At 38.6% G+C, this 15313-nt stretch overlaps 1 protein-coding gene across 2 annotated transcripts in view; it reads left to right on the plus strand.

Moving 5' to 3' along the window:
- Positions 1–15313, plus strand: part of nphp4 (nephronophthisis 4) — a 135914-nt gene that overhangs the window by 40512 nt on the left and 80089 nt on the right. For both annotated transcript variants that reach the window (XM_077549301.1, XM_077549309.1), the window contains exons 7-8: positions 1846–2030; positions 4316–4451. In XM_077549301.1, coding sequence (XP_077405427.1) covers positions 1846–2030; positions 4316–4451 — 321 coding nt within the window. The remainder of the gene's footprint in view (positions 1–1845; positions 2031–4315; positions 4452–15313) is intronic.

Consider the following 15313-nt stretch of genomic DNA (forward strand, 5'->3'; position numbering starts at 1 on the left):
ATACTTCTGCACCGTATGCCTAGAGAGTTAAATGTTGTTTGTTCATCATTGTGTACCCCGGGTGATTAGCGATCCCCTCAGAGTATATTCAGTTGAGCTGTTTTTGTGTTGAAATATATGCTAGCTAGACTCTCCCGTCAAGTGATCATCTTAGCTCTGGCACTTGGCATCGGTGAGAAACATTAATTGGATGGAGCCTACCCTATGTGATGGAGCTGGAAGACAGTTACGCAACATCCCCAATGCCAAATGAGAGCTGCCATGGTTTAAAAAGATCATACGTACTGTGGAGCACTGAGTTGGTGAGTCACCGCATCATATAACAAAATGAAAAGACAACTCTGACAAAAAGCACCGCAGTGGCCCTGTAGACAAAGCCCGCTTGGTATTCGTTATGAAACCTTGGCATATCCATTTTGATTGCCTGAATCTCTCACAATGCCACAGAACTTGAGATAAGAGGTTTTAATGGAAGAAGTTGAATGAAGGCATCAGTTAAGTTTATAACAGGAGAACCAAATCGAGTGTCCCCAAATAACAGAATAATATTTTACGCTCAACTCGTTGCTTTTTAGTAAGATGGCGAGTAGCGATAACAAGACTAGTAAACAGAGAGAGTAATGATGGAAGCTGCCAGAGTTGATCTGTACGTTTCAGGAAAACAAGCAGTGATTATGCAGGTTGCACAGTAACAAGACAAATAGGACCTTGCTGTTGCTTCTGGAACAGACACGGGGGAATAAAACAAAGTAGATTTGAAATGCTAATTTGATTGAGGAGATGTGGGTGGATGTGGAGAAGTCTGGAGCTGCAAGAGGGACAGGAAGAGCTAATGGCAAGAAAAGCAGAATCCAGGTAGAGTGTAGGCGTAGAAGATGTGTCGAGAGGGAAGAGATTGAAGTGTAGAGGAGTAGAAGGTTAGGGGAGCTCGACGTGGCTCTGTACTCTGGGGTGAAAGGTGACAGTCTATGAAAATTTGTTTGGGAGCAGAGTGGAAGTACAGTCGGGTCTTTACTTGAACTTGTCCCCACAACATTTCTCGTTATTTTAAGCATTTTGTTAGAAAAACACCCTTGCTAGCTAGCTCTTGAAGTGGGATGTAAACATTTATATAACAGATTGAACTTTTCAGACATATCACATGTGTTCTACTTGGATTAAAAAAAAAGAAACAAACCTGAAAATACACAGCCTTTTGGAAATAATCCTACCTGATTTTTGGAAAACTTCCCCGGAAACATTAAATTAGTAATTTTCATTGAATTTCCTATGACAGTGCAACCTCAAGTCAAAGTGTAAAATTTTAGCTACTATCGCATATGCATATATCACAATTCTATAATTAAATGTTTATTTGGCCTTTTCTTTGCATTTATTTAACCCTTATTTTAAAGAATAACCCTCTTTTATGCTTGACTGAGCTTAGCTCAAAGTGTGAACTGTGAATTATGGGTAACATAGTTTTACACTTAAATTACCATCCATTTTCTATAACGCGTTTCCTTGTTAAGGTCAAGTAGGCATAGGAGCCTATCCCAACTGACTATGGGTGTGTAAAAATACTGTATGGTTGATAAAACTTTCATGGCAGCTACAGTTGGCCTTGAAATGTTTTTCTAGTTTCACCATTTCCTGAAGGAGGTCGCCAGTGTCCCGGAACAAGTTTAGCATTATCGACTATTAATTGTACTGAAAGCATGTTACACATATGTAGACGTGGCATTTTGGTACAATAATTTTTGCAGTGGCCCTCATATTGCTGATAATTAGTCCAATGCATGAGAAGTAGCTGTACAGATGTATTTATTTATGTTAGTCACTCCCCTCTTTTGCCATATATTTCAGCAACAACCAAGCCAAGAGTGTTCTCCAAAGACAGTTGTCATCCAGGAAAGAAGGCTTCATGTAGGGGTCCACAATGGCTGGTGTTTCATTGACAAGCCTCAGATAATGGTGCTGGAGCCCCTATCCTCAGGGGTCAAAGGTCGAGTGGACGGCATCTCCAAACAGAACACTCAGACCAAGGACAGGTGAGCAAGACTTTTACATAACATAACAGATATGATTTCTTTGTCAGTAATATTTAAGACTGTTTGAAAGTTGAGAGTTTGTATGTGCCTGTATTGCTTCTTTGAATCATCATTGAAGGCCTCATAGTTGAGACAAATATAAACAGCGCTGAATCGTACTGTAGGTTAACATCAACACTCTAAAAAGTGTGCCAGACTGGTATTATAGATTTCCTAAAGAAAAAGGGGTGATAAAGAACTGTGAAAAAGAAAATACCAACTGTCAGAAGGTAAAGCTTTACTGCTACTATCTCTCTAGGGATTGTCATTACAGACGCTCCCCACCTTACGAACGAGTTACGTTTCGGACGATCGTTCGTAAGGTGAATTTGTTCGTAAGTTGCTTCAGTGCTATATTTTGTATTATAATTTATGTTTAAAGCCTATATAAGTATATTGAAGGTTTATATAAGTATGTTTAAGGCTTGTACAAGTAACCTGCATTGGTTTGTACTGAAAAAAACTTTTAATAAAATGGAGAGAATACGTACAGTACTGTACTACGTATGTTAGAGAGAGAGAGCGAAAGACACACACACAGTATGTACATGTACGTAATAAGATAAATAAAATGAAGTTTAACTTACTTTTGGAAGATGTACTCGATGCTTAAGGAGATGATGGAGGAGGAGGAAGAGGAGGATTTCATATCATGAGAGATTCTTTGTCGTCGCTGGAATCGGCTTCAAAAGTTATTTCCTGCTTCATGGGGACCGGCGTTTCTTCCTCCTCCTCCTCGCCACGTTGCTCAGCCTCCAATGAGCTCTCACAGCGCCAATCGTCGGTATTGGCGGCGGAAAGAAGCACTACGCGCAATACGAGATCTAACTTACAGCATTTCTTTCCGAACATTTTTCGACATACTGTACGCGCAGAAATGTTCGTATGTACCGTTGTTCGTAACTCGAATGTTCGTAAGTAGGGGAGCGTCTGTATTAGTAGCAAATTATTTAGTATAGAAACGATTCATGAAAATTCAACATAGTAAGTTCTCTTTATTCAGAAAACCCACGTCACATCTACAATTTAGGATCTGGGTACTATAGACAGATTTAAGTATTAAGTATTATTAAGTATTATTAAGTATTGATATTTCAATATTTGGCAACACAGTAAGAGATTGTTAGCTGTAAACCCTCATGACATCCATCCATCAATCCATCCATCCATCTATCCATCTTCTTAACCACTTGTCCTCACAAGGGTCGCTGGGGGTGCTGGCGCCTATCCCAGCTGTCTACGGGCAGTAGACAGGCTACACCATGAACTGGTTGTCAGCCAATCGCAGGGCACACAGAGACGAACAACCATCTACACTCACAATCACACCAGTGTTTCCCACACCATGTTAATACTTGGGCGGGCCACCCAAGTAAACTAGCCACCACCCAAGAAATTTTCAAGAAAATTTAATAAAAATATTTTTTAAAAATGTGTCATGACCGCATGTAACATTAGTTTGCCGAAACGCAAGTAACAGGAATGAGAACCCCCGAAAACAACCCATCCTACCCACCCAAGTAGATTTCAAATCTGTGGGAAACACTTAACACCTATGGACAACTTGGCGTGTACCCTCATGAATATGAAAAAATATTAAATATATAATAAAATGATGTATCACAGTAATGGGCCAACCACCTGAAGGCGGAGTCAATGTTTGTTGTGGACCAAAATGCCTTTTGTTTCTTTTTTTAAACATAGCTTTTTGTTCCTTGATATTTATATTCTATTTGAATATGATTAATTAATAATCCTCAGATTATCTTAATTAAGTCCCTACACTATTCTTTGTGTTCGAGAGTAGTAGTAGCGATCTTGTGTGAATGAGGCATACTATATAATACATAAAGTTGATCTCAATAGTCATTACTGGTAATCTGCTGATATATGATGAAATATCATAGAATGAGAAACTGTTGATGATGAATGAAAGGATCACCTGACATTCTGGGGTTTATGTAGTGAAAAAGGTAAACATTGCTCCATTCCACCTCACAGTTTGCTCTCGCCTATGGAGTGTGCAAACTGGAAACAGCAAATACCAAAAGTGCGGTTCCACAGCTCACATCGTATTCCACTTCTTTCCCATGCAGAGCATACAGGACAAACAAGTGTAAATCCTTCAATGCAGTGATTTATAGTATATGCCTTTAATGAGTAAAGCTGCATTAAATGAAGGGGCTGATATTTGTTTGTTGTTTGCGTGTGTGTGTGTGTGTGTGTATCTGTGGTTATCTCCTCAGTTTGGCAGCATCAACGGCTCCCCAGGCGCTGGGCCTTCGAAGCAACTTGGAGGTCAGGCTGATCAATCACCAAGCCATAGCAGTTGTCTTCCAGCTAGAATATGTCTTCTCTGCTCCAATTGGCCGAGAGACAATGGTAAGAGGGATATTAATATACCTGTTTTTATGACACACACTTAAATACAATAAATCTGAAAAGAATCTTAGCAAAACTTTACTTGACACTAGGTTACTAGGTTAGGTCACTAGGTTAGTCATTTTCATGTAGAGTTTGGGCAATTGATCCACAACTTTTTTTTTACTTACTACTTTTGAGGAGCAATTTTTTTGCAGGTTGATCCCAGGTATCTGAAGAAAGGGTTTTATTAAACAATAAAAGCAGAAAAAAATATAGCAGGGGTTGAATGTAGGGCTGCAGCTATCAAGTATTTCAATATTCAAATATTCTACTTTAGTAATTTTTCAGTGGGGCAATTTCAGGCAAATATAAACCTAATTTTATTATCAAAAACATGCATTGAATTAAAAAAAAAAGGCTTTAACAGCCTTTGTGCAGCTTCACTTGACCAGCTCATGGCTGAGTGTTAATGATTTTGACAAGCATGATTAAGACAACTCTTCTTCAACCTAAGTTTTGGAAGCGTTCAAACTAAAATAAAAGATTCCTCGAGAGAAAACTGTTGAAATGGTAAACTACAGTACATTAAATGTTCTCATCAATTTCAGTAAAAGTGTTAAGATGATTCACTTGTTAGATAATAACCCTCAAGAAGGATTTTATCTGATTCTCAGCTGACATGTGATTAGCGGCTCGTGCATGGATGAAGAGGGTAGCTAGCCATAAAATTTGGCATATAAATGCCCATTTGTTTTGAATGAGACACATAAATATGACTCGCAAACTGCAGTGTGAAACAGCGGAGTATTTGAACTTAACTCTTTTATCGCCAAAAACGTTTAATGACGTATAGTAAAAGCCAAATGAATGCCGCCAAAAACGCTCATTGACGTATACTATGTTTTTTTTTTTTTCTCAATAGGCAGGGTAACGTCCGTACAGCACTGTCTTGTCATTGGGGTTGTAACATCCCAAAACACCCACTAACAATGGCCAGCAGATGGCAGCATTGTATTTCTTTTCAATGGTCTCCCGGTAATATGGACAATATGGACTTAATGAAACATCATGAATATGATTAAATAGAACATTTTCAAGGATGACGTGAAGGATCAAAGCCTTTGTCACATTAAATCTAATTCACAGAGCATCACTAAATAATTTTTTTTAGTGTTGTGCAAAAAATGTATCTTTTCACAAAAAGCTGCTTCTCCCATCTTTTCAGTTTTCGCTCAATGTCACTCAAATTACCTATTTTCAAATGGTGATTACTAAAGAATGGAATAAGGTAGGAATTTCTATTTGGTATGCATCTTGTTTACGTAGTGACAGCACACAATATTCTGTTTGCCTTGAAAGATGAGTTAAAATGCTCGAAATCGGCGGGCACTGTCGGGGTTGTTTTTTGGATAACGTGTGGCAGTAAAAATATCCATGAGGGAAAAGGCCGACTGGTATAAATAAGTGTGACTGAATGATGCTGTCAAGGAGGTAGCACATTTCATTATGTTAGGGCACTTGCCCTCTGCAAGTAAGTTCCCAAACTGTCCATGATGAGCCCTGGACTTGAGCTGAAAGTCAATGCCAGCGTGTAATGTCAAAATCTCATCCTCCGCTCCAGACAAGTTTATATAAAACAGTGTTGCAATTTTTGATGCGAGTAAATCAATGTCAGTATCTTCCCAAAAATGTCAGCACATGATGAATATAGCAACTGGCTGTATAATAAAGCAACTGGCGTTTTAGTTCTTTAACCTTTCTCTTTCCCAGCCCATTGCAGAGGAAAGTCAGTGTCATAGCTTTTATAAACAGTTCGAAAATTCTGCTCGACATTTCCCCTCCTTGAAAAAGCAATGTTAGATTTGCAGATGAGGCAAACACAATTCAAATATGACATTTTAGAAAAAAATAAACAAAACAAAAATCCTCCCATTTCATATTAAAGTGGCAGACTTTGGCTTCTTACTTGGTCCAGTGTTAATTACTCATTTTTAGTCCGTTTGAGTTGAGTAGAAACAATTTAGGCTAATTGTGCAAGTTAGTAGCTTCTTTGAATTTTGTTGAACTGCCTTAAAATATTGTATAAAGCCCATCATGACATTTTATCAGTCAATACACAAATCAATAAAAGAAAAAAGGAAAGTAACAAATTAAGAAGAGCAAACATTTTTTTCCAAACCTAAATATAGAACAAAACAAAAAGAACGATGTTGAAACACATCGTTCTTTTTGTTTCTTCTCAGTTTATCTGTATTTCTAAAAAAAAAAAAATGCATGAAAGCACAATTACTGGAAAAATATACATAGCATGAGGACATGCTGTTGAATTATTTTATAGAATTGTTACATTGAAAGCGTCTTGACCGCCCGCTGTAATTCATTTTGTGTTGATTATTATTTTTTGTGTGTGTTGATCAGGGGCATATATAACAAGTTTTTACTTCTTTCTGTCCCCTTTCATTTCTTTTATTTTAAAGAATGAAATACATTTTTGGGTGTAATTGAAATTGAATTGAAGGAAGAACCCGTGAAGCTTTGATGCAGAATCCAAATTTTCATGCTCATAAGAATTCATTTTAATGTTACGGTCTACTTGCATTGGGTCTGTCCAGGGATTTTAGCCACCAGATGGAGCACATGGATCTGCAGTGAATTTTCTTTTGACTATGCCACTGACATGATGAAAACTGGAATTGAACGCTAGTCAAATCAAAAGTTATTTTAATGTTTTAACAGAAGAATCTGTCTAATGAGTATCAAACATGTCAAAGAGCATTAAAAGTGAATATCTATCAACAGTGTATGATCCCAGAATCGCTTGGTAATTTTTTTTTCTGGCTGTGCACAAGATATGCTATCCCAACACATATTACCTCACCACTGTGGCCGTCTTTGGCCTGGATATTTGATGAGGTTACAGATGCAGCGTTTAGGTTGTGTGAATCATTTTTGTCTTGTGTGGAAGTGGAGTGTTTGTGCTATTGTGTACATGTGTTGTTCGGTAATGCTAATCCACAGTCTACCTTGGGTGTTGACTGATAAGAGCAAGATAAGCGCGCTCTCCTGGAGATGACAACAGCGTCGCCTGAAATCTCACTCACGTTCACGTTGAGTTATGCCAAAAAAGCTTGCATGGCGTCATCTGACTGCCAAAAGCGTCATGTGTCACTCAGCTACCTTGAGAAGTGTCTCCACGTCCTTGTGCTGTAACAAAGCTGTCACAGATGTGACTTATTCCCCCCCACACACTTTTTTAGGTTTAATCGGTACTGAGCTGAGGTGTGCCTTCAGGGCAGACAACGGCACTTCACACTGCTTGAAACTCTTTTATAATTTGCCACTGGACTGGGTCTGATTGCCACTACTACTGTACCTCTTCAAATAGCAATCAAGGCCTTGTGGAAATGTGTTTTAAACCTCAACATTTGACACAGCCTATGTTTTACTATTGTTTTCTTGGAAATATACAATAGGCTCTGGCTGGCTCACTGATTGCATTCCAAGGCTATTCAGTCAAAGTCCAATTGCTTCCATAATGGGTATGAATATTGGGTCCTGGCTCTATTTTTTTGTTGTTGTTTGTGCTGTGTAGCTTTGAATGCAGGTACAACTAAAAAATAAATAAAAAATAAAAATAAACGGTGCAATAAATCTCAACCAAGGCTAAGGAACAGCTTGAAGTATTATATAGGCTACCTTCAGAGTAGAATAGCACTGGGTTGTCAAACGTACGGCCCGCGGGCCTGATCAGGCCCGCCAATGGGTTTAATCCAGCCCGCAAGATGATCTTGTAAGGTTAAAAAATGAGTAATGTCGGCCCTAATAATCAGATGACCAAAATCAAAACATATACATTTCACAAGCAAACCTCAGATGAGCAATGCAACTTATACATGGAATTTACCTGGATGTCATTATTTTACACATAACCTAAAGTTACTGTTTGTTGAAAAAAATAAAATATAAAAACATAGACCTACATAAATCAAACGTGCTGAATAAGACACACATGCTACTGGTAACACAAACACATATGACACGGATTAACGTCCTATAACATAAACAATGCATTCTGGGAAGAATATACGTATATGCAAATGCCCGGAACCCATATGGGCAAAGTGTTGCCGCGTTCCATTTTGTGTTATTTTTAGAACACTATATTAACTTTATTTGCTCCCAAAAACCTATAAATAAGTTATATTTTAAATGTTTTAAGTGTCTCAAAGATGTATTTATATGTTTTTTATGCTAGAGCATATAGAAGGCTTTGATGCAGCCTCTCAACTGCAAAAAACGATTGAAGAAATGGTAGTTATTACACAAACGGCCAGCATGTGAAAGCAGAGTATAGGAAATCAAGTAGGGCCATGTAGAAAAAAAGCCTCAGTTACCCAGAATTCCAAATAGATTTGTGAATAATGATGAAACGTAGCTATATTCTAATGCTAATTGCTGCAAAACAGAAACAGATAGAAACATACTTTTTTTCCTGATGAAAGAAAAAACTTTAATCTTTCTTTTGGTGGGTTTCATGTTTTTATAGCAATACAACACAATATTCTGTGGGCCTTGCAAAATCAGTCAAAAGCCAGTAAAACAGCCGGGACAGAAGGGTATTGCTTCTGGGAAAATGGTTGGGAGTGAATGAGTTAACAGTTGAGCACCGCTGTTTAGGGCTGGCCTGCAAATAGCAAAAATGTGTGTATAACTCCTGCCAATTGTTTTTATGTTATAAACCATGATTTTACCGGTCCGGCCCACTAATATATTTTCCCCCATGTGGCCCCTGAGCTAATATGAGTTTGACACCCCAGGAATAGCATATAATGCTATTAGAAATAAAGTAGATTAAGTTAGGATACAATACCACTATTGTCATTGAGCAGAGCACTACAGTTAAAAAAAATGCTACATCCTTTGGTGTTTTTATTAAAAAAAAAACAATCATACCATCAAAAGCAATTAATACCCATCACACATTTATTGCATGTTGCACACACCCGTAACTCTGTACAAGCCTGGGAATTGTTTGGAAAACCAAGAACATTTAAAATAACTTAATGCATAGCCTTTAAAAAAATAATGATAAACCTGACCAAACAGTTAGCTGGAATAATAAAACCCTCAATATACAGATTGTCATGAAAAACTTTTCTCATTTTCTTGCCGAGTTACCCCACTTTTATGGTGAAGATCATCAAACAAACGTAAATATAAGAGAACGATAACTCAAGAATAAAGAATGCGATCTACATGATTTCTACTTTGGACTTCGACTGTTTCATCTGTGTTCGTGCTGTTTTTTGTTCATCAGTCTGCCCCGTATGTCTCCAACAATAAGCTTGCTCCGGTCATGAAAAAAAACAAAAAATATATGAAACTGTTTATCCTTCCATGTCAAGGTACAAGATACCGTCCTTACACTTATTGTTAGAATTTGTCACTGATGTCTTAGTGAATGTTTTTCCTTCTGTCCAATTGTCCTGTCTCCTCAAGTGCTTGCTGCTGCTTATCAATTGCATCACGTAGCAGTCACACCGCATGTGGCTTTATTCAAGAGCCAGTCTGCCTTGCTCACGATGACACACATTAGCTCATCACTAATGGAACCCTGGATCAATGATAAACTGAGACAGGAGGCACTCCTGGCCCACACCTTTTTGTCTTTTTGCCAAGAAACAATTTGGCAAGGGGTGAGGAGGTGGCTGCAACCATCCAAAATTCTGACACGGGGAATGAGTGACTGCCTGTAGGTCGAAATTGTAGCTTACAGCGCACATGGTGCAGAAAAAAAACACGTTTTTGATTCCCCCCCTCCCCCAAGAAATAACTGAAATTGATCTGTTCCACGGCTCCAATTCCATTTGTTTTAAGTAACATTTAAGCATAGTTAATTGTCATTTAATTGTAATTTTTTTTGTTCTATTGTCCTCATTAACATTTTTCTTTTAAGCTTCTAATCAGTCATACCCTTGCGGAAGGTTACATTATATAAGTCAAACATAATGCAAAACGCTGTATATACTCAGGAGAGGTGATCAACTAAAGCTGAACAGTTTTGTTTTGCTTGCATTTTCTGTGTTGTTGCTTACTTTGCTTTCAATGTTATGTCAAATTCCAAGTTGTTTGACCTCTATTCCAAAGGTTCACTTGCACGCATTTCATTCTCTTCTTTTGTGCTTGTGAGTCTGCATCACATTAAGTTCCTTTCTCAAAATGTAATTGTCAGCTCTCTCAAGCTCCTCTCTGACACTAAACTGACTGTGTGTGACTGAAAGAGGACGTTGACAGCTCTTAATGCAAGCCAAATGAGTTCTTCTTTTGAGCAACAACCGCTAATAAATGTGCCTGTCGAGCACATATGTTCACCTTTAACCCTGACAGGACTTCAGGAGTGTCACAGTCGATTACTGAGTGCACAAGGCAGCCCAACCGTTGTCATGTGACCTTTTACTGAGCTCTTATTCTCTTCTAAAGAAAACAGGATCATCAATAGGCAGAATACTGGAGCTTTTTCACTGTGTGTTGAATAGCAAAAAGGTCGTTGTCCTCTTTTTCAGTCTGGTTTGATTATAAATGACAAACTCCAAATGAGTTTTTAGAGTGGCAACAGAACATAATTTGAATATAATTGTGAGCGATTTGCACAATGAATCAGTGTCAGAGAACTGCAGGATGTGTTGCTGCAGACATTAGGCTTCAAGGCAAGTATAAAATATATCAGCTAAATGTTTTTTTTTTCACACCGTGCAACAAAATAATGTTAAAACATGAAGTTAAATGTGCATTCAAGGATGTTGACTTTAAAAATAGAGAGACCTGTTTCAACAAATTAAAAAAATCCATATGAGGAACATATAGAGCCCTTTTTATTTTCAAATGCACAAGCCAACTGTATCAAAGTACGCTACCCTCCTGAGTGACACATTATAACTTTTCTGTAATTTTGAATTCAAACATATTGACACACTAATTTTGCCAGCCAGGCAAACTTTACTCCATTCCCCTGCCATGTCTGTTGCCGGTGTATCCTTATCAGTACTTGCTCAATAATAAGTGCCTTATTGACACAGATGTGACAATGTTTAAGTTCCAGCCATCATTTTCTAAATCACCTGCTTAAGTCTATCCCAGGTGTCCTTGGGCAAAAATGGCAGACTATACCTTGGGCTGGTCGCCGATGAATCACAGGGAACATATACATTACAGTATTGATAAACACGCTCATTCACATTTTTACTTTTACTTTCACTTAATAGTTGACTTCCGCTATTAGCGGGTGATAGGAACCCACAAATAGCGAAAATCCACGTATAATTGACGGCAATTGAAATGCATGAAGAAAAATAAATTCTTTTGATCTGGCAATTTAAGACATTACAGCCGATCACCGGTTTTGAAAAAAATGCAAAATATCGTCTGATCCCGATCCAGCCCATCAGATCGGTGTAAAGTCCAATGTATTACATGTATAGTTGTATTTATAATACCAATAATTTAACTGATGAACTTGTAAGTATTACCAACTAATTCAAGAAATGTCAGTTTATCTCAATAGTTTGGGTGCACCAAAATCCAGTTTGAACCAAAAAATCGTTTTGTGATTTACAAAGTACAACAAATCCAACCAAATCGTTCTACTTTGTAATATATCCAGGTACGCATTGGATTGTTTTATTAGAGAGATTACAGTAGTTCATTTGAATGCATGGAGAATGACAACAAGAAAGTCATTACATCATACCCTGCCAAACTGAGCTGTGCCATATCGAATCGTAATCCCACTAAGTTGATCCAAATTGAATCATTCAACTTTCAAATTGAACTGTCCTTGAATCGTTTCACTCCCCGCGCATCAAAAACCAAATAATCTTTTGAGGAGACACGCACACCCCTAACGAATTCCCTTAAATTTTTCTTTGCCGCTCTTTTTTCCCCCTGCCCAAATAGCTGCGATCGATTGGTTGATCGACACACGGGTTGGTGTGGAGACGTATGCCATGACATGGCTAGAGGCTGAGTTTATTAAAGGTGTTTGTGAACAGCCTCTCCTCTGGGCCACATAGACAATTGTTTGGATTTTAATTGTCTGGCGACAGATACATGCTGTGTAGATTGTGGTGTTTTTTTGCCACTTTTCTGTAATATGTGCAGTATGTTCTTGGTTGTGCGTGTAAATACTTTTGCGTGTTTGTACGTGCAGTGATCGTAGAGGCCCTGCAGGTCTTAATGATGTTTGCTGAGTGAACACCTTCCACAATAACATACTCATTAAAGTTCCCTGTTTACTATTATGATTACCCCAAACCCCCGATCTCCATATTTGTCTCGGTTTTTCTTGACCACATATCTCACTGCATCCATTGCAAAACCCTCCCACCTGATCATTGTTGACCTTGTATTCAAAGGAAGCTGTTATACCTTTGTTTGCCTCTGATGTGAAATGCCACGTAAATGTTAATTAAATGTTAATCAAACAGCTTAAGCACGGTAATGTCATCGGTATTTGAAAGTTATATTTAGTTGATTTGTGGCTCATTCCTCGGCGGTCAATCCTACCTCAAGGCACAATTTTTTTCCTTTCGTACATCAAGAGGAAAAGTTGAGTTACAAGGCAGGGGAGGTTATATATATGCCGCAGAGACAATATTTCGCCTGCCTAATTAAAATGAATGTCAGCTCTCCCCCTACTGAGGAGTACATCAATCTCCCCTCACGATAGGCCCAGAGTGAGTCGTACCCTGTCACAGTCTGCCAGCAGTGCCATCTTTCTCCAGACGGATGCACCCCCCTAGAAACTAGACAGACAGTGGCGATAATGTTTGCACATCGAATGGCTGCTTTGTGGATGGTCACCTCACACTGAGGTCGTGCCCGCACTCTGGAGGATCTTAAATCGCGACTTGAATGATAACGGCAGTTTTACAAAGTGGCTGGTGGCGTTTTGAAGCCATCTGAGGCTTGAACATCTGTCGAAAAATCAGTTTACACTGTTAACTGTCAATCTGCTATCCCTTGTGCAGTTTTAAAGCAAATTAACACGTAAGGTCTCTTGGTACTGCTTTCCTCTCGTTTTCCAAGTACTTAACTATCTACTTGTGGATTTGTTCGTTTTCCCTCCCACTTTTGTAGCCTGTGTCTGCATCATGTTAAAATTGCAAAACCTAACTACAGTCTGCATAAGTTATAGCCATGACATTTCCACACCAAATGGGACCCTGGTGCACTTTGTGTAAGTTAAATCACTGACTTATCGTGCCCCTTTTGCACAATTGCTATAATGACTCACTTGGATTAGGCATAACGTAGGACAAAACTCAGTACAGGTGAAGACAAATGACCAACAATAAATGCAACAGGCACTCTGCGCTATGGCGCTGGTAGGAAAGCAATAACACGTGACAGAAATGATACACTGCTAACTGCCACTTGAAGAAAAACACGGCATCAAAACAGCGGTGAGCTCCAGCTCCAGCTTGATTGCTGTTGCAGTCATCAAATATTTGACCTTTATTTTCTCGCCCAAGGATACATACACAGTGATTGTGGGGGCTCTTCAAGTCTTAGTAATGTTGGATGAACTGTATAGAATTTTGATAGAGCGATATGGGTATGCTTAGACCAACGACTTGCAGCGGGTCAACATGACCCACAAACATTATTGGTGTTATAAACAAAGAAACATAACATGAAGTTTTAAAAATAGAAACAAAAAAGTACTTTGATTTGAAGATGACTAGATTTGAATAATGTATTAAGCATTCGTACCATTTTATTTCTTAAAAGATCTCATTAGTGATTGTCGATGGGGTCATTGTTTTCAGTCTGTATTTTTTTTTTTTCACATTTTCAAAATTATTTGCATATTCTAATGAAGTAAAAACATTAAACATGCCCTGCAAGAGTGTCCTTGAAGCAGTGATCGAAGGCAAGGTCTAATTTTCCCGGCACAGTATAGCCTGCTGGCTTCATTTGGACTACTCATGCAGATGGATGAAAATGTGAATGGTTTAGTGCTCTTAAGTTAATGATCTCAGCGCGTGTTGGCTCCCTCCCTCCAGGCCTTCTCATTGTACAGTTGTGTAGGAGCTCTGGGCTGGCGCCTGCTGCAGGCTTCTGGACTGAAATAATGACTTGAAGAACCCAACAGACATGCGGTAATAGTAATAACTGTGAAGCCCTTGTCTTCCATCAGTGCTCACATCCCCCTAATTTAGAATTAATTCACACTGTGCTCTAGGAAACCCTTCGTTGTGTCGTGTCTTATCATTTTCTCCAACACAAAGCCACAGCTTGACGTCTTCTTTCGGCAAACTTTTCCGCTTTCAAAAACAAAAGATGCAACCAGTTCCATCCCTGTATAGTTTTATATTGAACATTAGTGATGTCACTTTCTTTAGGAGCAAGTCATAGCTGAGCTTGTAGGCGAATATTGGACTTTTTATGACTTTCTTCCCTCTTCCTTCCATTTTCGGGGATAATGGAGTTTCAGCTGTGTAAGACTCAAAATTCACAGTCTGTCACCTTTGGATGGTTTTGCTCCATTTTCCTGTTGTCCTTTATGTCTGATGACTTTTTTTTTTGGGCTCCAGGTGACAGACACGAGGTCTTTATTCCCAGCCTGCCAAATGTTATTTTTTTTGCCTGGAGATGCTGAAACATTGTATTTTAAATCTCCAAACAAGGTTGATGGATTCTTCCCCTTGCAAATGCTTTGCCTGTTGGAACTATTATACATTGCCTGTTATTGTTTTCAGTGCAACTTTATGAGAAATGTTGGTGCTTCCTTGTTTTGCCGTAGGCTGTTGTTGTCTATTCCGATTCCTCCACAAGTGCACTATAACAAGATTCTGCGTTCTTTTCTGAGTAAAAAATAA

The sequence above is a fragment of the Vanacampus margaritifer genome, chromosome 1, assembly GCF_051991255.1.
Source record: "Vanacampus margaritifer isolate UIUO_Vmar chromosome 1, RoL_Vmar_1.0, whole genome shotgun sequence".
NCBI classification, from domain to species: domain Eukaryota; kingdom Metazoa; phylum Chordata; class Actinopteri; order Syngnathiformes; family Syngnathidae; genus Vanacampus; species Vanacampus margaritifer.